Source organism: Stegodyphus dumicola, chromosome X2 (assembly GCF_044657685.1).
Source record: "Stegodyphus dumicola isolate Sdum_Otavi_A_Nest chromosome X2, ASM4465768v1".
In the NCBI taxonomy this organism is placed as follows: Eukaryota; Metazoa; Arthropoda; class Arachnida; order Araneae; family Eresidae; genus Stegodyphus; species Stegodyphus dumicola.
The window spans coordinates 189,522,396-189,545,048 of NC_140781.1; the positions used below are offsets into that span (position 1 = coordinate 189,522,396).

Below are 22,653 nucleotides of genomic sequence, written 5' to 3' on the forward strand. Positions count from 1 at the left end.
TGCAAGCCTGATGTATCTTAGAACCAGGAAACCAGGAGTTAACTGATTATATATCGTTATATACGTGTATTGTTGCTTGCTAGTAGTTCATACTTAAACTGTTTCTTCTGAATAAATAGTATGATGGCAGAAAAAGCTTGGCCTTTTGCTGAAGCTTTAGAATGAATAGTGTCAGTACAATCAAATGGAGACCATAAGAGAGATTTCTGAAATTGTGGCCAAAGGTACTCTGTTGACAGGAACAAATTTTGTAAATTCAGTTCTTAAAAAAAGGAAACATCAAAAGTAAGAGCATTTTAAATTAAATGGGGAGAATAGCAATGTTTGGAATATCAAATTCAAACTAGCATTGCAAACTTTTTGACTTGAGCTGTGAACCAAAAACTTCTGCTTTGTTGGGCCACTTGCTTGGTAGCTAGTGTCATAAAGTTTGAAATTAAAAGCTCAGAATGGAAATTTTTCAATATGTTGCAATGCAAAGCTGAAAAATTTTTAAATATGATGTCTCTAATTTTGAACATCTTTGCCAGCTCTGAGTGTTTAAATACATGAAATGTCATGCAGTAAAAGATAAAAGTATAAACTTGACAAATATACAGATAATAAACCAATAAATAAATGTGTACTGAATGTGAAACCTCAGTAATACAAAACAAGTGAAAGAAAATATTTCCATTGATTTGCAACAATCTTATAGAAATCTGGCATAGTTCTAGATGCATAAGAACTGTCTGTTAAGGTATAAATGAAAGCATACAGATCTTCAGAAGAGAAATGATTAACTAAAATTATATTTATGTCAATGTAGCCTACAGTAAAGGCTGAATATTATTGTGATTTGAATTAGCTGATGAATTTTTAATTCATGGAAACAACATCCAAATGTTCAATCCTTCAGAGGATTACCGTCTTGGTGATCGGGTATCACTATCCTTGAGCCCCAGTATCTCTCCTCCTTTCTGCCTCCTCTCCTCTTAACCACAACTTTTCTCGTTTTGCTTCTCCCTTGTGGTTTCCTCTTATGAGGTTCAGGCTCGTCATAAGAAACTGGAACAGCCTTGTCCCTAGCTTTTTGAGTGGCGAGAGAACTCCCCACGTGTTTGCTGTGCGTGGAGACCTGTGTCACTGAAAAGGAGGGTCCTGGTAGTTGAGGGGCGAGGTACTGTGCTCGACATACTGCTTTGGTCTCTGCTTCAGTTAAATGGGGGGCACCTTGTCATCCTCTCAGGTGTCAACCGGCTGGTCACTAGTCCTTGTATTGGTGGCTTATAGTTCCGGCTAGCCCTGGCATAGGAATTTGCATCCCCCTTGTTGAGCTCCATGGTGGGTGAGGTGGTCGGACCCGTATCTTTTTCCATTTAAATATGAATGCTGCGATACCTTCCTGCTCCAACGATGTACCCGATACTCCGATTGTGACCAAAAGACTAAGAAGCGACATCGAAAGCACGGTTTTGGATGTTTTTTGTCCACATTTCTTAATTATAACCAGCTGTGAAGATTTGAAAAAAATGTCACCCTTTCTAATAAACAAACATCTTTTGTCTTCTGTAGAACTGAAAAATCTTAAGAGACTTTGGTCTGGAGACCTTTAACTAAATTAACACAAGCAAACGTTGAAGTTAAGCTACATAACACTCTGAACTCATCCCGACGAGTAATCTCTGAAATAGACTTACTTACTATCAGTAACTGAAGAGGAATTTGTTAAAGAGTTGGCAGATCAAAATATGTGTGGTGCTTGTAGGATCAGAATACGGAAAGACGGTGAATGCCAGTGAAGACAGTGTTCATGCCAGTGAAGGCTACTCTGCTGCTCCTTTATGTATAAATTGTAAAGACGAGCACCCAGCTTTTTCAAGATCATATCTGAAATGGCAGACAGAAAAACAAATTGAAAACATTAAAGTTACACAAAAAATATCATTTTCAGAGGCCAAAAGACCTATTTTCTGTAATCAGCCAAGACCTAATAAATCTTATGCATCTGCAACAAAATCATTCAGCTTGAATATCCATTTAAATATGAATCAATATCAACGCAAACCGCAATAACCACACAGAAAAACGAACTAGCAATGATAGAAGATCCTAGAAACCAAAAATCGGGGGAAAAAACCTGATGTTGAAAGAAATGCGCCGGTGACTGCGACCAAAGGAAAACAGGATGTCCAACAGAACGAACATAGAGATGTTATCAAGGAGAAAAATAAGCAAAAACCCAGGACTCCCAAATCAAAGTTCTGTTGCAAGCAAATGAGTTCAGGACACCTAGACAACTGGGACGAAATGGACGTTGAACAAGGGTTATCCCTTCCGAAACACCTTTTGCTTCGAAAGTAAAAAAAAAAAAAAAAAACTGCCAAAACAAGCATCCATAATGGCTACATTTATTTCGGAATTGCCGGGGTTTTCGTCAAAACCTGGATAACGTCAAGGATTTAATAAACAGGCATCAACCTGCCTGTCTTGCGCTTCAAGAGACCTTGTTAAAACCAAGCATACATGCTAAGATACGGAGATATACCACAGTAAGAAAGGACTACTTATCCGGGGATCATGCCTATGGTGGTGTGGGCCTTATCACCTCCCACAATCACCATACACTGCTCTCCCTTTCACGGCCTCCCTTCAAGCTGTTGTGGTTCAGATTAATTTACGCTTTTCAATCTCAGTATGCACTATTTATTTACTCCCACATGAGCATGTTGATCAGAACAATAGAGCAACTCCCAGAACCTGTTTTGCTAATAGGTGACTTCAATACACATAGTATGTTATGGGGAAGTAGTGACACTAATTCAAGGGGCCGGCAGATCGAACAAGTAATGGAAGGTCATTTCCATTTGTCTCCTTAATAATGGAGAATACACCTACTTTCATCAGGAGACTAGAACATTTCATGCAATTGATCTGGTTTTTTTGTTCTCCATCTCTACTACCTTTTCCCTCTTTCAGTGTAGGGGAGAATATCTACGATAGTGACCATTTCACAGTGATTGTAAATATTACAAGAAAGTAGTGATCTCAAGATAACCACACTTACTTTGTGATAAAGCTGATTGGGATCTTTTTGCATCTTGTGCTGTGCTGACTGAAGAAATGGTTAACAATGAGGACATAAATACAGCATTAAAAATGATCTCTGACACTATTGTACAAGCAGCTGAACTCTGTATTCCGAAGTCCTTGACAAAGTTCCCTAAACAATGGTGGAACAGTGAGTGTCATTAAACTTCGAGAGAGCAAAAGAAAGCTTGGCTTATCTTTCGCCAATATCCAACATTGGCAAATCTTCTGCCCTTTAAGAAAAGCTAAGGCGAATGCAAGAAAAGCGAGGCGGCAAAGTCAGAGAAAATCATGGGCAGCCTACATGTCCATTATTATCTCCTCAATGTCTAGCAAACAGGTTTGGGAAAGAGTCCGCAAAGTCTCTGGACTATATAATAATTATTCCTTTTTTGTTCTAGAGAAAGATGGTCACTTGATAAGCACTAGAGAAGAAATAGCCAATGCTTTAGGTGATACATTTGCTGCTGTATCTGACAGTAGCAATTACTCAGAAGAGTTTATGTCCACAAAGATGCGCTTGGAAAGGATTTAGATTGACTTTTCCCATCCTAATGCAGAATCTTATAATAAAGATCTCGCCACGTTTGAATTAAGAAGTGTAATATCTCGCACTGATAAGACCTGGCCTGGTCCTGATGGCATAAGTTATTTGATGATAAAGCATCTGCCTTGTGAATATCTAGTGGTCCTTCTCGCTCTTTATAATAAGATATGGGAGGAACAAATTTTTCGAACTGCCTGGTGCAGGGTCTTTGTAATCGCTATAGCAAAACCTGGCAAGGAGCCTAAAAATCCTTTAAATTATCACCCCATCGCGCTCACTAGCTGCCTTTGCAAGATCGTGGAAAAAATGCTAAATCACCATCTCACCTACCATCTGGAGACTTAATTATTGCCTATCGCCTTACCAAAGTGGCTTCCGTAAGGGAAGATCTTCACTTGACAATGCCCTGTGTTTAGAAACCGCAGTACGCAAAGCATTTGTGAAAGGAAATCAAGTGGTTTCAATCTTCTTTGACATGGTAAAGGCATACGATAGAACTTGGCAGCATGGAACTCTTCATGACCTTTACAGCACTGGCTTGCAAGGTAATTTACACATCTTTATTCAAAACTTTCTGAAGGACTGCACTTTTCAAGTTAAGATTGGTTCGTTGCTTTCTCAAATATTTGTAAAACAAGAAGGTGTACCCCAAGTTTCAGTGCTCAGTGTCACTCTTTTCAGCCTGAAAATTAATTCCATTTTAAGAGAACTTCCTCCCACAGTGCATGTTTCCCTGTATGTTGATGATCTGTTGTCACAGTCATCATATGAGATACATTGAGAGACAACTACAAATTGATTTAAACTGAATCATAAAGTGGTCAAACAACAATGGTTTTTAAATTTTCTAGCCAGAAGACTGTCTGCGTGCATTTCTGTTACAAAAGAAATCTACATCCTAATCCAGAGCTGCATTTTGACAGACAGCTCTTTGATCCATGTTGAATCAGACGTAAAATTCTTAGGAGTTGTATTTGACAGAAACCTCGCTTTCCTTCCACATATCTTAAATCTTATGACAAAATATGCTAAAACTCTCTACATACTGAAAGTCCTGGCCACTACTTCATGGAGAGCAAAACTTGTTCTCTGCTCCGCATTTATAGAGCTTTAATCCATTCCAAACTTGACTATGGCTGTGTTATCTATGGATTAGTAAGACCTTCTGTGCTACTGAAATTGTATCCAATCCACCATCAAGCGCTACGGATATGCTGTGGGGCTTTCAAAACATCTCCAGTCCAAAGTTTATATGTCATCTATTTTGAACCATCTCAGGAATTTAGATGCAAGCGGTTGTCCATTGAGCTTCATTATAAAGTAATGTCACAAGCCGAACATCCTGTCAGACTTATGACATTTGATCAGTACTGGCGTATCTACCAAGCACATTCTTCATGTTTCCCACCTTTTGATCTTCACATTCACTCACTGATTCATGAATTCAACCTAAAAGATCTGCATCCCAAAAGCTTTAACTTTTTCGGTATTGCTCCCTGAATATACACCTACTTAAAATTTTTGGAGAACTTAAGACGAGTAGTACCAATGATGTCGAATATCAACAAATTTTCGTAGAGCATAGAAACAGACATTCTAACTATAAAGCAATTTTTACTGATGGCTCAAAGAATCATGATCATGTCGGAGCAGCTTTTGTTTGTTTTAAAGAAATCAAAAGTAGTAAACTTAATAAGGCTGCATCTATCTGTCTCCTCTGAAAATGATGTCCCTTTTACAGACATACGAAATTACATCAGAAAACATATCTTGTCCTGTTGGCAAGAACTCTGGGAATGCCAGACACTGAACAAATTAAGGCAGGTAAAACCCAATTTAAAGTATTGGGGGGGGTCGACAGGGAATCGAAAGAAGGATGTACTGCCGACTCGCCTACGAATTGGTCACTGCTGACTGACATATCGGTATCTCTTGAAAGGAGATAATGAGCCTATTTGTGGCACTTGCAACATTCCTGTTTCAGTCAATCACATTTTAACCTGCTGTTAGTCAGAAATGTGAATATCATTTTAACTCTATGAATGTTAACAGATCTCATTGGAAGAAAACTCTCACATCAACCTCATAAGATTTTTAAGGCATCTCTTTTTACCATATGATTTGAATTTTCGTTTTATCCTGCTCTACCTGTTGCTAGAGCATTTCTCAAAGTCGTTTCTCCATGCCTTCATCAGCATTACAGGTTCATTTCAACAATTTGTCTGATACAGTGTGCTTGTGCTTTTTGGATTTTATTCGCCATTTGCTGTCTTACCCTTCAAGGTTTTGTGCCATTAAAAGTCAAGCAACCAAATGTTCAAAGTGCAGCAAACCTGAAAGTGTGCCAACACCTGAAATTTGAAGTTATCAAGATGTAAATAGTGAAATGAAAATGACTTTGCTGACTTTTGGCAACATGGAAAGTTGTCAACTATAATTACTTCATTAAAAATTATACCTAGTGATCATATTTTGCTGATTATGGCCTTTATAACTATGGCTAAGTAAATATTTTTGCCCAAGTCTGTAAACTAGTACTGTAACTGAAGATTAATCCTGTGCTGTTTAAATTAAGAAACCGTGTAGTAAATGGAATTTTTGTAATTTTCTATTAACAGAATCAGTGAAGATGTGTGTAAGGTTGCTAAAGATAACAAACTTATGCCATGAACCATATTAAACATACTGACACAACATTTTTGATCCAGAGATGTTTTCTTATCCAAGATTTTGACAGAGAAGTTGAGTTGGGCAGTTCCTAAATGATAGAAAATTAATTTCTACCAGGGAAAAGAATTATCCAAAGTGGAAGACTTTGTTCAAATAAAAATGCATTCTTGAATGTATTGTTATGGTTAATTTCATGTCAACATTAACATTTACCAACAACTGCTCCTCTGACTAGAACTCATAATAGCACTTTTTTGTTATATAAGCAAATTATCATTATTGTCCATCAAGTAGTGACAAAAAAGTGAAACTTTGAATGAGGAAACCTTGTGACTGACTATCTGGAAGTAATGAGTCATTAATAATTTGAGGGAAGTGGGTTGTCAAACTAGAACATCCTTACATTTAATATTGACTGTAAACAAATATTTGAAAAATACTGAACATAATTTCTTACATGTCCTTTATTTATTGGGCTATTTGGGTAATTAATTATTGGGCTATTATGATTAATGTACTGGTACACTGCATTCTGCATTCCTCTGTGAATATTTTTAACAGAAACTAGGATCTTAAATAGGATAAATTATAATACGTACGTTATAAAATTATAATACGTTATAACGTAACATATTATAATTTTATATATCTGTATAATTAATAAATTATATATAATTTTATATATCTGTATAAAATTAGAATACATACGTTATATATCTAAGAAAATCAAAAAGAAATTCATAGCTTTTGTATGGTTTTTGAATTTTTTATATATTCTTCCTTTTCTTAATTATCCTAAGTAAGATCAAAGCTTTGAGGGTCTTCTGTTGTACTGATATATATATATATATATATATATATATTAAACTGTTGCTTACAGGGAAGCCTTAGCAGCTGTTGAAAAGCATTTTAAGATCTGTGATGAAAGAAATGTGGGCTAAAGGTGTAGAAAAATGGTATGTTTAAGGGGGGGTTTAATTTCCATTCCCTGAAAATTTATGATGCCTACCATTAAAGCCATCAAATTATACTGCCTTGGTTATTGTTCCTGGTGGTGAAATTGACTGGCTTCATGAGATTTTATAGTTTTTCTTGTGTAATGTAAGTATGAACAATTTGTAATGAGTCCTTCCAGATGGCATTTGTCCGTATCAGCTAATAGACCATAATCAGGCAAACAATGCTACGTCTACGACAAAATAAAAAAGTTAGACTAAACTGTCTTACTTTTTTATTTTGTCGTTTTTTTTTACCATTATTTACTAATTCTGTACTTTCCAGTCGAATTATCTTTAGTTGTTTTAAAATGTGATTGTTATAAGAAGCATTTATTGTACTATTTTCTTTTATTTAACCAGTGATCGTAATTTCTGATTTACACAGATATGTAGTTTGGACAAATTCAGTGCTATGGTCTTATCAGTTATAGTGATCATTGATTATTTATTTTCAATTTAAATTGTATAGATATTAAAAGGTTACTCTAAGGAAAGAGTAGTAAGAGACCCATATATACTTACTTTCATTCCCTGACATGCTCTCGGTCAAAACTGATATGCATACGGGCAGTCTCAAATGCTTGTCCGTAATTAAATAATTTCATCCTGTCCATTTTACTGAAATAAATGATTGTGAAACCTCTCATAATGATCAACTTTGAAAATATACATTATTTCATAACAACATACATGGACATTAGTATTGATATTTAGGGCAATTTTTTTTTTATTAAATGACCAGCTTTTAACTACAGAGTCATCAAATATGTATTACACAAAGATCAAAATTTATTTTTTGCGACCAGTCAAATATTTTATGAGCTAAAACAAGCAAGGACTTGTATTTTGAACTCTTACTGCAACAGCAAAACATTTTAGATAAAGGTGTAATTAATCATTTCTGAATCACTAATTTTATTCTACCTGCAGTGTACACAAGCATATGAGATTGATCTGGCTGTTATGATATAGCTAGCTGTCTTTAATTAAATGATCATATCCTTAAACTGTTTGCTTAAGTTATTGTAACTATATTTTGATTTCTTGTTAGTGCAGCCAGTAAACATATTGCTAATCAATACTTGTTATATACAGGTGCAGTTGTGAGTGTTTTTGAAATTACTAAACAGTTTATTATGTCTTTCATATTTAAAAATATTCTTCTTTGGCTTTATTTCAAAAAATTATGGGTAAGATTTTTTGGGGGCAGGGTGTTTTTTAGCTACATTATTTCCTGTTTATCTTTGTAATTAATTATTGGGCTATTATGATTAATGTACTGGTACACTGCATTCTGCATTCCTCTGTGAATATTTTTAACAGAAACTAGGATCTTAAATAGGATAAATTCATTATGCAAATCAGTGTTTACCCATCACAGTCATCATCTGCAAGATGGCTACCTTTACATGTGACTAAAACCTGTATGGAGTTTTAGGTGGTCATCTTAGAGAGGTTTCCCTGTTTTTATCTGTATTAAAATATTTTTAGAAGACAGCAATATTTTGTTAATATTTAAGCTAGACATGAAAATTTTAAACTTGTCTCTAATTTTAGGTGTCAAGTATATCGCAGCCTACTGTAGTTTTTCACGATTTGTGCACCACTATTAGGTGGTCATCTTAGAGAGGTTTCCCTGTATTTATCTGTATTAAAGCATTTTTAGCATATTAATATTTAAACTAGACATGAAAATTTTAAACTTGTCTCTAATTTTAGGTGTCAAGTACATCACAGCCTACTGTAGTTTTGCATGATTTGTGCACCGCTATAAGCGACAAGGATCTGCAGATTTTGTTGTCTCAGAAGGATATTGCTTCATCACTGGCTGAAGATCTTTTGGTTCAATTTTCTGGAGAATCTCAGTCCAAAGGCACTAATCAGAGTAAAACAGGAGTGTATACACAGGACATCAATATCCATGATGTGAAAGATGCTAATTTGTCTGATAATGATGCCTTAAAATTTTCATCTGCCTTTCAGTCATCATTACCCAAAAAATCAGCACTCTTACATGACTTTAAATCAGAATCTGTAAAAGAGAAAAATGAACCAGAGGAATCAAAAGGAGAAATTTTATCTCCCAAAGGGAAAAATGAACGTTCTGTATTATATCCTGCTTCATTATCAATTAATATGAGTTCATCTCAACTCTTAGCAGCATGTAAAGGGCTCACAAAAAATGGTGTATCAAATACAAGTATAATGGCTGAGCTTTGTCCTCCTCCATCTCCACCAGATCCGCCTTATCCACCTCCATCTAAAGACCAGTTGTTGCCTCCAACACCCAGTGTATTTGTAAGTAAAGATTGCCATTTTATTGCCTATTCTTATTTTTTTAATGAAGAGGATGTAATTGTTTTCTCTTAGTCGATCAAGGTGTTGGGGTACTGCATTGAACTTATAACTGAATTCATGTTTATAATTTGGATTTAGCACAAATTAGATTGCTCATCTGATAAAGTACTTTAAAACTTTGTTCATTAGGAACTGAGATTTCATCAAGAGTCAATTATGTAAAGAACTTTAGTTCATAGTGGTGATCAGGCGTTGAATAGTTATATTTTTTTTTATGTAAGTTTTATAGTAGCAGATATGCATGTGCATTTAGTTACTAGAGCATTGAAAATGCTTGAGTAAACACATACTGTATTTAACTGCTGTTCAAATTTAAATTATGAAGCTAACTTATGGCATTGTAAATGCTGTACAAGGTATTAAGTTAAGCAATAAAAGAAGTACATTTCTAAATGGGCTACTTCGTGTATTGCACAGAACTAAGACAAAATGTGGGCATGTCAAAGAATCTCATTTTGAAGTGTATTGGGCATTACTTAAATTCGTCTTGAAATTAAGGTTCATGTAGTTATTGAAAAAGCAAAACTTAATTTTATATGTGTATATTTTATCTTTTTAAAGAGAGCTTATTTTTCTTTCAGTTAGCATTAAAGATTAATTTAAATATAAACTGTTCTATGTGTTAGTTACTTTGCATTATTTACCCTTTAGTTGTATAACAAAGGATTACAAAAGATACTTTGAATTTTTTAAGATGCAATATATATTATATCTGGTACATCAGTAAGTATATTTTAAATGCTCCTTGTATTTATAAATTTGTTATGTACTTCATCTAAGTTTTAGTATTAGGAATAAATTTTTAATGCGGTACAAAGTTCAAAATCTCTGGAATATCAACCAAAATAAATATGTAAATATGTAAATGAAATAAAGTAAAAAATTCCCCCTTACAAAGTCTAGGAATGGAGAGTATAGCAGAAGGAGACAGGTATGCCATAAATACGATTTTTTTTTTTTTTTTTTCTGAACTAGCTGAAATTTCTGCATATTATTAAAAAACTGCTGGCTAGGGAGTCACACCATGGCCTGATTTTGTATGTCACACTGTATTGGCCAGGATGACACTTTCATGTCTTGATTGAGCAGCGCAGGCACTGCACATTTTGCCTTAAATGTTGCTGACCTTCTGAAATTTTATTGTTTAGTGCCTCTCCTAAATTCTAAAAATTCAGCCATCCATAATTAATGCTGCGTCTCTAAATTCTAAAATTTTTGCTACCCCTAAATTTTAGTAGCCTATGGCTGGCCATTAAAATAGCAGCACTAACAAGGAAAAATTGGTAGTACAACTAATTCATTTCACCAGTCCTTGTAATAAAAAGATGCTGTAGCGATCGCTTCAGTTGCACCTGCTCTGGCTCTGTGAGAAAGGAGGGTTAGCTTTTTTCTATATTTAATCTAAACAATAAGTGAAGTCCCAGTGTTGAAATGTTTGCATGGCATCTTAGTAGATTTAAATTAATAATCTGAAATTTGAAAATCTCCAGAATCTTGGAAGCTGTAGCACTTGCACATCTTTGACTTTGTGCTGTTGTTGTTTAGGGGGAAGGAATTATGTATTTGGCTGGCCATTAGAATTGCAGCATCAACTAGGAAAAATGGTAGCATGACTAATTTATTTCACCAATTCCTTGTAATAAAAAGATTGTCATATGTATTTGGGTATATTGGATAAACAAGTTATAATGAGCTGTACCAAGTTATGGTTATTACAGTCAAATACCGAAAATCCACCAACTCCTGAAATTCATGTTGCCTCTCAAAACATAAACATTCAGTTTATAGGTTTTGGAAACCGCAGCATTGAGTATGGAATATCGAGGAAAAAATACTTACTGAATAATGGCGTCATAATTATCGAATAATAATGAGTCATAATGGAAATACCCAATTATTGACATCATCATAAAAGTTTTTTCTCCTCTTCTCTGCATCGAGGTAAGAAAGCAGACCATTCACTCAACTCTTCTTTCAAGTTCACGATTCACGTTGTTGTATTTTCTAAGCTTTGTTATTTCACGAGATCATTTAGTGCTGCTCTTTTTTATCCAGATATTTTGTAGATAAATTAAGAATATTTTAAATTTCAGCCCTTTTTAATACAATTACAGATAAGAAACACACTCATGGTTTTACTACTTGTAACGTTGAAAAACGTAAACACGTTGCATTGACGGTAATGCAAAAAGTGCAAATTCTGCAAAAGATGGAGATATGTGCATTTTATAGCAGAATTGTATGGAATTGCGATACGATTGCGTATGATAATCTGAAAAATAAAGAAAAGCTGTTGAAATTTTACAGCAACAGTGATTCTAACACCGGAATCCGAAACTGGAAATCTTTGCATGAGGCAAAATTGGCAAACCTTGATGCTGTGTATATATAATACAATGAATAATATAATCACTTTATATATGTAATAATAATTTAACGCGTGTAATAAGTTATTGCAATAATGTATGTAATAATGTTAGCCAAGCAGATTGTTGTCTGTATCTTTTCATAGTTTTATTGATTGAGATTTTGAAGGGAAGGATACATATTCTGTTCACAGCTACTTGAAATACAAATTCATTGAATGACAAGTTTGTGCATGAACAGCATGCTGTGGTTGTCAGAGTATATGAGGAAAATGGGAACACAAAATAATTCACTGCATGCGAAATCAGATGTTTATAGTGATAAAAAATTTATTCGTATAGTCATTTAGTGTCATCTAGATATTGCTAAGATTTAAGTTTTTGTCAAAAATTTAACTGTATGATTTGTACAGTTGTTAAAATGGTGACATAAAATAAGAATTTAAACATTTAAAGCTAGGCACTTTAAAATTGCTTTGTGACATCTTGATACCTGCAGGCACTGCATTGCCAATCCCTGCTATTATATACAGTCCAGTCGCATTTATGTGACCACCTGTCAAAAGCCAGAATAACCACTTTTCACAGAGCGGACCGCTATAAGACGTGCAGGAAGATAGTCAGGTTCTTGAAGGTGTTCACAGTGGTGTTGAGCCATGCCAACTCCAGTGCAGTGGCCAGCTGCTCTAGGTTATGCTGTTGAGGATCTATGGCACGACAAACCCGATTGAGTTCGTCTCATAGATTCTCTTACTGGTGATTCTGGTGAGTACAGTTAACTCATCCCGGTGCTCTTCAAACCATGCATGTACACTGCAAATTGTATGACACTTAGCATTTTCCTGTTGACAGACGGTATAGTAGTGGATATGGTCCGCAAGGACAGATGCAAATTTTTGTTGATCCATTGTACCTTCCGCAATGATGAGGTGCACCCAGAGAATGCCACAAAAGTATTCTCCAGACCATAGTGCTCCCTTCTCCCATCTTGCACCCTTCTGACAATTGTTGCAGGGTATTTGCTTTCCGACGGTTCATGCTGTATATACACTAATGTCCAACTGAGCATAAAATTCGTCTGAAAAAGCTACCTGTTGCCACTTATTAAAACGTTCAGTTGTGATACTGGTGTGCAAAGTCGAGCCTTTGTTCCCAATGAACTGCAATCAAGCATAGGTGCTTTAACCAGGCGTCTGCTGTGGAGGTCCATATGTGGCAACATTCCCTTGAACCGTCATTGAGGAAGCACTGTTGGTAGCTTCTTGGTTCATCTGGGCAGTCAGTTGCTCAATGGTTGCACCTCAATTAGCCCAGATGCATCTCCGCAGCCATCATTCACTTTTTATCATCTATAGCCACATTTTCCAGGTCACTGATTTTGGGTAGTGCCATTTTGTCGTGCACAGTATACTTTTCCCATGTTGGCATGTGAGCCAATGGTCATGCCCTTTTGGACGTCAGATAAATTGCTCCTTTTTTGCATTACACCAGTGATTACAATGTTTTCTGATTGTCTTGGACACTCTTTGTATATGCTCCACTTGCCTTCTGTGATTTGTTATTTCACGTTGACATTGAAAGTAGGTGGTGGTCGATTGACTGTGCAGTATTGCAATTATAAGGGCCATCATAGTATTTACTATAGCTACTTTCTGATATTATAATTTTTTTTACAGTTATTTACTGCTACCAGTTATATGAAAAATAATAATTGTAATTGAAAATTTAAAGTTTCCAGTTCTTTTATTAACAATATTTACTCCTACAGCTGGAAAACAAAAAAGAAGCCTTTTCTCCACAACTGCAAGAGTTTTGTTTAGCTCATCCCATAGCTGTGATACGTGGATTAACAAGTGTTCTAAAACTTGGTAATATATGCATTTTCTTTTCATATTTATTGCTATATTTATCTTTGAAAGTGTTGGTAGATATAGCATAGTGGAAGAAAAGTGTGCAAGTGAAAATAGGCTCAAACTCTTTGTCTCCCAAGTAAATTTTGTGCAAACTGTGAGTGCAGAGTATACATGATTATTAATCTTTCTTATTTTTATTTGAAATTAGGAATGTAAATTAAAGTCAATATTAAATTTAAATAAAGAAGACAGTAATTTATTAAATCACTTACACTTATTTGCCTCATTTGCTTTAATTCCATTTATTATATTGTAGCTTCATGAAAGGCATATTATTTTTCTTGATTGTCTTGAATTTTCTTGATTTTGATTGTTTCAAATCCTTAAATACATCCTAGAAACTTTGCTTGTTTAGGTTTCTGAGATGATGCATGTGCTCTTTCGTCTATGTGTTTATAATTTATTTAGCACTGTAATTGTGTGGATCTAGATTACAAGTTATAATGTTTAGCAAACGATGATGATACATTGCAGATACACAATCATATTTTGTCGAATGTATTGGTCAGAGAATCACAAATGCAGTTCCTTTTTGAAGAATTTTGCATAAATTTGATTTCGAAAGCTAGATAATGTGCATGTCTGTTGCTTTCATATAGAACAGTTAATATATTTTGTAAATGATAAGCATCCAAAAAGAAGAAGCCTGCATGTTCTCTTAACCTGTATTTTGCTCTTCACTGTTGGTTTGTACAGTAAATAGAGCATTTGTTACGATTTAATCACATGTGTAGTTAATATTGAACAGTATAGATTAATGCGTTTAGTAAGTGTAGAATTTGTATTAATATTTGTGTATGCAGCAAGTATGTTTGTTTTATATATATCATTCTCTTAATTTAGAATTTTTTTCATATCGTTCTATTCATTTAAATGTTAAAATAGTTATTTTAGTTAATTATAACTAATGTTATAATTAATAGATAAATACTGTTTATAATTTACCTAAGTTTTTAAACAGTTTAATCTGGGGAATAAATTAATTAACTTTATTCAAAGTAAAATCAAAACACTGTACATAATGGAAGAGTAAGCATCATTAGAAATGAGGAAATGTAGTTACGAGGGCTATCCAGAAAGTAGATTACGTTTTGGAATAAAAAAATAAACAAAGTATAGGAAACAAATTTTATTATATACAGATGAAAGCCACACTCAAATACTACTTTTCTACATAGTCACCATACAAATTAAGGCATTTATCGTAGCGATGTACGAGCTTGGAAATTCCTTCGTCGAAAAATTCGGCCGCCTGCGCCTTCAACCACTTCGTTACCTCTTCTTGCATCTCTTGGAATCCATCTTGCACAAAACTTGTGGTAACCAAGCTTTTCGCTGATGATTTCGTGCAACAAACTTCGCGAAATTTGTGGAAAACTCAAAGAAAGTTCCGTCATTGTGAAATTTCGATTTTCACGGACTTTAGCATCGACTTTTTCGAGAAGTTCGGCGGTCACTATGCTGGGTCTCCCACTTCGATCTTCGTCGTGAACATTGGTTCGGCCATTTTGAAATCTTATGACCCACTGACGCACTCCACCTTCAGTGATAATGTTGTCCCCATACACTTCACGAAGCTGCCGATAGATTTCTATCGGTTTACAGTTTTTTGCAGTCAGAAACCTTATTACTGAGCGCACCTCGCAGCTCGCGGGATTTTCAATTAACGCAGACATTTCAAACCGTCACAGTATCTGAACGGAGCACAGCACGAACCTCTCACTAGCACGGCTAGATGCAGACTGAGCTGCGCAACGCTCTGACCCCAAGATGGCCGCGCTAGCCCCGCCCCTAGCGGACACAGACGGAAACGTAATCTACTTTCTGGATAGCCCTCGTATAAATAACTTTAAAAAACAATACATGGAAAAAAAAACTTGAATAGTATCTAAATTCAAATTTGTAAAGTTTTTGTTTTTAAGATGGATTATCTAATCTTATAAAGCATCATTTTATTACTCGGCAATTTTTCATTTAACAAATTTACGTTGCTATGATTTCTATAAAAATGTAAAGGCTGGCAAGCCTATGCTAAGGCAAAAGGAAAGAAGCCAATAGCACCTCTCAATTATCCACCGTTTCGCAGTACATACGATTACTATAATAAAACACAAGATTAACAGCTATGCATTTTGTTTATTTTTATGATTGAGCAGTTTACCTTTACTGGGTGATTTAACAATATTTATACATTTTGGATTTCAAGCACTTAAATATTATAGCATCCTTAGCTGCCACTGCTGTTATTATATAAATTATTATTATGAAACAGTTGTATTTTATTTTGATGCTTTGTAATTCTTCTACCAATCCATCGTAAACAACATTAACACTTTTTTAGATGGGTCCTCAATTAATTGAGAGTTCAAAGTGTATTGAAGCTTTGATTCAGAATTAAAAAGATAATTTCTGTATAGGTGTAAAAAAAAATCTTGAGGTTATTTAAGTGTCTCTTAAAACACAATATCTGCAAATCATGTGTGGTCATCTGCCTATAACAGGTCTTTTAAGTAATGGAGTAGAAACCAATAAGAGCAGGATTGCATAGCATCCAAATTCAAGTTATGCAGATGACAGGACTTCACCTATTTTAGACCTTAATATAATATCTACAGTCAACTAGACCACAGTCTAGTTCAGTTATTTTTCATGCCATAGAATGAATAGGAGTATTATCTACAGAAAATAGTTTCATTGAATGCAACTGTTTAGAGAGGGTGGTGAATGCTTTGAAAGTGACAAACTGGTTTCCAGAAATATCTGTATTAACAAACATGTATGAGTAAATGTTTATGTGTATTAATACAGGGTGTGTCAGAAAAATGTAGAACTGTCATAGAAAATTTAGTTTTTAACCAACAAGGTTAAATTTCTGGGAAAAGTAGGGCTACAATACAATATAAAAAATAAGTATACTCTTTGGCCAAACTGAATGTTCCAAAGGGTGCTTAAATGTTCAAAATGGTGGTCTTCAGCAGCGATACATTTCTTAGTATGAGTCATGACTGATTCTGTACTTCACACTAAAGCGTCCAGTGGGATTTCTGTGCACACCCACTTGAATCTCATCCCAAAGTGTGTCAGAGTTATGTGATCTATGATGGTACACTTCATCTTTGACTGTGGCCCATAAAATAATCGAGCGGCAGGAAACTTGATTGTTTGAACATTTCCTTTAAACACCATTCAGAACATTCAGTTTGAGTATACTTATTTTTCAAGTTGGAGTATGTTTATTACAACATGATTTACTTATATAAAGAGCAACTGTAAAGTATGCTCAGTAAGTTGTAGGGCTACCATTATTGGTGACAATACTGGCTGCAACGCATCAAGATACAGACACAATGAGCATGCCTATTACCTCCTGAGGGATCAATATCCATTCCCTGTTAACTGTGTGCAACAGTTAGGTCTCTGAGTGTGGCAGTGGCAACGCATGCAACCAACGTCCAATCATATCCTGGACATGTTCAGTGGGTGGGAGATGGGTGACCAGGGAAGTACTCAGATACCTTCCAGGGCATGTTGGCTGAAGCATGCTGTGTGCAGTCTGGCATTATCCTCCTATAATTTTCCTATAGATCTTCCTGAAGAAAGGAAAATGTTACTGTAGGGAGCACATCATCCACATATTGTTGGGCTCGTCATAGTGCCAGCAATAGAGCCTAGTGGTGATCTGCTATCAGGCAAATTACACCTCAAAACATGATGGTGCATTGTTGTGCAATGTAGTGCACTAGTTGTGGCTAGATTGGGCCTGCCAGAGTCAGAAATGGTGACTGTCACTGCACAAGAGCATGACTGGTTAGAAAACACCACATTATGTCACTCCAAATGGCTGTATCTCAACACAATCACAAACGGATGTGCCTGTGCTGTTGGTTTAATGTCAACCTTATTAACAGGTGCTTTGTGTTTAGGCAACTGGTTGCCAATTACAGAATAATGTTCCTGGTCAGTATGGAAGCATCAGGAGTGTGTACTGTCACAAAATGTCAGCAGAAGTGGCTGCAAGGATCATGCTGATGTGCCAGTCCACTCATATTGATGTCATTCTGGCAGCACCGCTACCTCTGGAATGTGCCACATCCCTTTCTTCCAACCATGTTTGCCACGGCCAGTACACGATAGACACGTGTAGATGCTTGTCCACAACGATTCGCCGGGACCAACCTGCTCTTCTCAGTCCGATCACTGTACATCTGGTGTACTCTTCTGTCTTCTGGAAGTGTCTCGGTTATCGGTGTCCTGGTATTCTCTGTACTAATGCTTCCTGTGTGATAGAAAAACAATTTGCAAAATGGTTACTCTGCCCGGCAGAGCAGCACAACTGTCGATTCTGCAGATTCTTTCTCTTATTTCTCACTTCACCTACACAAGAATGCAAAATTGATACTGAGTATGATGACCCCTCAACTTAAAGAGAAAGGATGTAATGATGAGTAGTTGCTAGGAAGGAAATGTTTTTATGTGCTCTCGGTTGGGTGGGGACTTTTTTTGCACAAATGGTTGGAATGGAATGGTTGTTATAGAGAAAATCTAGATGAGTTTTTACCCCCTTCCCACTTTAAAGCTACGGAAAAAGTCTCTATTTCATGAATATTTTATCCTTATTTAATAAGTTATTAAAATTTTTCAGTTTTTATTATTTTTATAGAAAATGAAACAGTTTAGTAGCAATCTCTGTACTGCATTATGAGCCTTCTACATAAACAGTTTAGAATTATTTTTGTGTTAAAAATTGAGCTTGAAAGTCTGGTTTTGAACTTTCTTTTTGTCATTTCACATAAATATAAAGCACAGTGCTTGATAATCCCAGTTTATACTCTAAATCATGAAAAATAAGTCTTACTCTTTTCCATTCTTATAACGTTTTTGTACGGTGGGGGCAGATACATTGGCAGTGTTTCAAATATATTAGAAGGCTGTCGGTAGTCAGTTGTGAATTTAAGAAAAGTCCATATTCATCAAAATGTTTTATTGAAAGGGCCTTTGTTAGAGGTAATGATTACATTTACCTGTAGGCACAATTTAAAAATGTAATTGTATCACTATGATTCTTTTCCACTGGGTGATCCTGGTGAATAGACAGGCTTTGATGTAAGTTGATTGTACTTTCTTAGATGATTCTGCAGAAGCAAGCACATTTTGTTCAAACACCAGTTTATATCATGTCCTTGAAACTGAAATTGTAAAGATAACCAGATATATTTTTCCCAGCGATAATCCGGAGTGTTAATTAGAATTGCAAAAAATGTTAAAATGCATTATTGTGTTTAAATGTGGTGTTATCGACGAGACCACCTTCCCCATCAACAAGGAAAGCTATAAAAAGAAGTTCTTTTTCTGAAGTTGAAAAATGTTTGCAGTGACTTCAGAGCAAACAAATCTTGCAGTGAGAGAAGCTCTTTTTAACTCTTTTGGGAAAAAAAAGTGTAAACATACTCATACTGTTGGGCCGGATGTTTCTTTCGCAAGCATCTCCCCAGGGCCTAAGAGTTTTTTGTTTCTAATCTATGAAATTACAGAAAGATGAACACATTGTTTAATAATGTTCTGTAGAATATATATGCACTATATGCTTTATGTATGCATTTAATTACATACTTCATATACTTGAGTTTTTTTCTTTAAATATTTTTATTTAGCACATTGAAGTTTCCCCCCCCCCCAGTATTTACTTTCTTGTTAGTGACTTTTGACAAAGCAATTAATTAACAATACACATTTTACTGAAAATTCATTTTCAGTGTGATAAATTTCAAAGTAAGGATCTACATACAGTGGTATGGTATAAACCTAGAATTCATAATAGCTCATTTGCCTTTTTGGATTATTTTTGCTTGAATATGAACAATCGAAGGATCATCATTGCAAATATAACCAATAAGTTAGATATTTCCTGGTTTAGATACATATAATTTGTTAAAGATCTCCAATGCTTCAACATTTGTAATGCTTAAAACAAACATTTTGCATACAGAAGGAATAATTCTCAATTAGATAAGCATGCCTGCGCACTCAAACACCAAATGTTGCAGGTGGGGGAACCCTTCTATAAAATTTATCAATAAATACCATGCACACATTTAAAAAAAACACCCAACACTTTAGACCCCCCCCAAAAAAAAAACTTCCATAACATTCATTAATAAATACTGCATGTGAATTTTAATAGTTATTGGGAGGCCGGCGAATCAAGAACATGCCTCTCATTTTATGTTTATATAATCAAAATCCAAGTGTATGTGTGTCATCTTTGTCTCATTTTAAGTGGAAGCTAGCTACACATAGAAGGTTAAACCTATATATACAGTCAAAAGTCTTTAATCCGGTCTCGTCGGGACTTCGGCGATTCCGGATTATCGATTTTTCCGAATTATAGATCATCAGTTTAAATCTGGTAAGATGGCATGCAGAAATTATAAAATTAAAAATAGGAAACCGTAATTCATAAAATAATGAGCAATTATGATCTAAAGGGTATCAAAATTTACAAAAAAAGAAGCTTAATATTTATTTGTTTACTTTATTAAACATTTCTTTCAACGCGCGCATGTGTAAAGCATACCTTACGCATAGCCGAAATTAGATAATTGCAACCAGAAAACTATTTGATTTGTATTCGTGATATTTATAATGACGAGGAATTTGATTTAAATCATATCAAAGACGGAGTACATCGAGATTAAATACTACATTTAGTAAGGAATTATAAGCCAAATAAAATAAAAACATCTGCTCTGAAGATAACGATAGTGCTGACAGATCAACTTCCAGTTCATTGCGCACCGCGACGTCCCCCCCGAGCAGAGCAGTGTGAAATTGATAAACAGATTTCGGAACGGTTAGATAAACAAAGGATATGCCTTTATCCATTTTTTGTAGCAATTCGTTTTTTGTTTGATGGACATCGAAACATACTTTCGCTTTCTAGATCCTTTGGGAGCTCCAGCATCGGAAATTCTATTTGACATAATCAAAAGTTCAAGCTTACTTTTATAAAATTGCTCTTACAGTCTGTAAAAAATAATAAGCTGGATCCAATTCGAAGATTAAGGAACAACGCAATCGTCAACATTAACTGAAATAGATAATTAGATAATTTTAGCTTATACCATCCGTTATATATTAGACGCATATGCGCAGTCGTAAATGATGCTAAAGCAAAGTTTAAAGTTTAAAGAAATTAAACATTTAGCAGTAGTAGCAATGAAAGCTCCCTGAGATATGTTGTGCAGACATTGAAGACAAAAAAAGATTTTGAACTTCACCAATTTATTAACAATATAATAAAGAATAAAAACACAAAAATAAATGTCAACAATATTAGAGTATTAGGAAAAATATAATATAATCATCATTCATCAAATATTTTTACCTGTACTCCAAAACACTGGCATTCTATACAAACAAAAAATGTCCTAAACAGTGACTATGCGGCCTAAAAATAAAGCTGGCTACCCATTCAATAAGTCCATAATCAATGGTCAAGAAAAACACCTGAAAATTTAAATGTGAAAACACTTAAAACCGGCCTAACTCCGTTTGCACAAGGAATCATCGTCGCTCACGTATTTTTAATTCCGCCTTCATTGAAGAAACATGGATGCCGTCCACGGCAGTCACTCACAGGATAGCCTCTGGAACCGAAGAACGTTAATCTGGAACCATCATCTCGCAAAACGGAATCAAGGCATTTTTTTTCACCGGACTGCATGCATCCTTTTGAAGGGCCTGGAAACCGCTCACTCACTTGCTGGGAAACCAGGAACTAGAAGGGTTGAGCCAGAGCGACGCGAGATACTTATAGCAGAAGTAGAAATGACGTCATCTCACGGCAACCAATCAGCTATCGGCACGAATCGGCTTTTCAGATGATGTAAATCATGTTTCGTTTTTGCATCTCAATTAGGTTGAAACAGTCCGTTCTCAATACAAACAGTGGCAGCAAGAAAAAGAAGTAGAAGTAACTACTATATTACATTAAAATAAGGACTAACCTAAATAAACATTTCAAGGAGGAGAGATGATGCAAAAAAGTAAGCTATATTTTCCAACAGTAAATGTCTTGTGCGCACGCGTAAAATGCTTATGCGACGCATGCGCAGAAAGATTTTAGCTTTGATGTCCCGATTATAGATCATTCCGGATTATGGGTGTCCGAATTAACGACTTTTGATTGTATCACAAATTCTATTGACATAAGATGCCATCTTGTGCCAAAAATATTAGTTTCTAAAATGTTCTAAAATTAACATGAATGTGTTGATGTAGGGAGCGGGTAAACAAAAAGACACTTTGTCCTGGTAGTATGCCAGCTAGGAAGTAAGTAAACTTCATGCTGGCACATCTGCATGATATTTGGTGCAAAAGAGGGGTTAAAGAATGAAATTTGGAATTTGTTTTGTTTTATGTGATTGATATGATTGGAAGGATTGATTAAAAATAATCCTGTGCAAAAGTTTATATGTGGCAAAACAATTTTTTGGGGGTAATTGGTGGAAACCTGGCTTTTTTTTTAGTGCTGTATCTTTTTTCCCTGTCCTAAATTTTATTTAACATCAGAAATCATTCTGAGAAGACTGTTCTTTAAAGGAATAGAAACAGCAAACATTTGATGCAGCCAAATAGCAGCACAGGGCAAGATGCATGAAAAGGGAAAGTTTTTCCCATTTTCATATCATGTATTGAAGTTGCTTATTAAATACTTAGTGGCAAACGTGATA

The 22,653-nt window shown here is 35.2% G+C and overlaps 1 protein-coding gene across 5 annotated transcripts in view; it reads left to right on the top strand.

The window, feature by feature from the left end:
* Utx (Utx histone demethylase) overlaps positions 1–22,653 on the top strand; it is a 356,173-nt gene that overhangs the window by 306,220 nt on the left and 27,300 nt on the right. For all 5 annotated transcript variants that reach the window (XM_035356392.2, XM_085809088.1, XM_085809087.1 and 2 more), the window contains 2 exons: positions 9,004–9,582; positions 13,777–13,876. In XM_035356392.2, the coding sequence (XP_035212283.1) occupies positions 9,004–9,582; positions 13,777–13,876 (679 nt within the window). The remainder of the gene's footprint in view (positions 1–9,003; positions 9,583–13,776; positions 13,877–22,653) is intronic.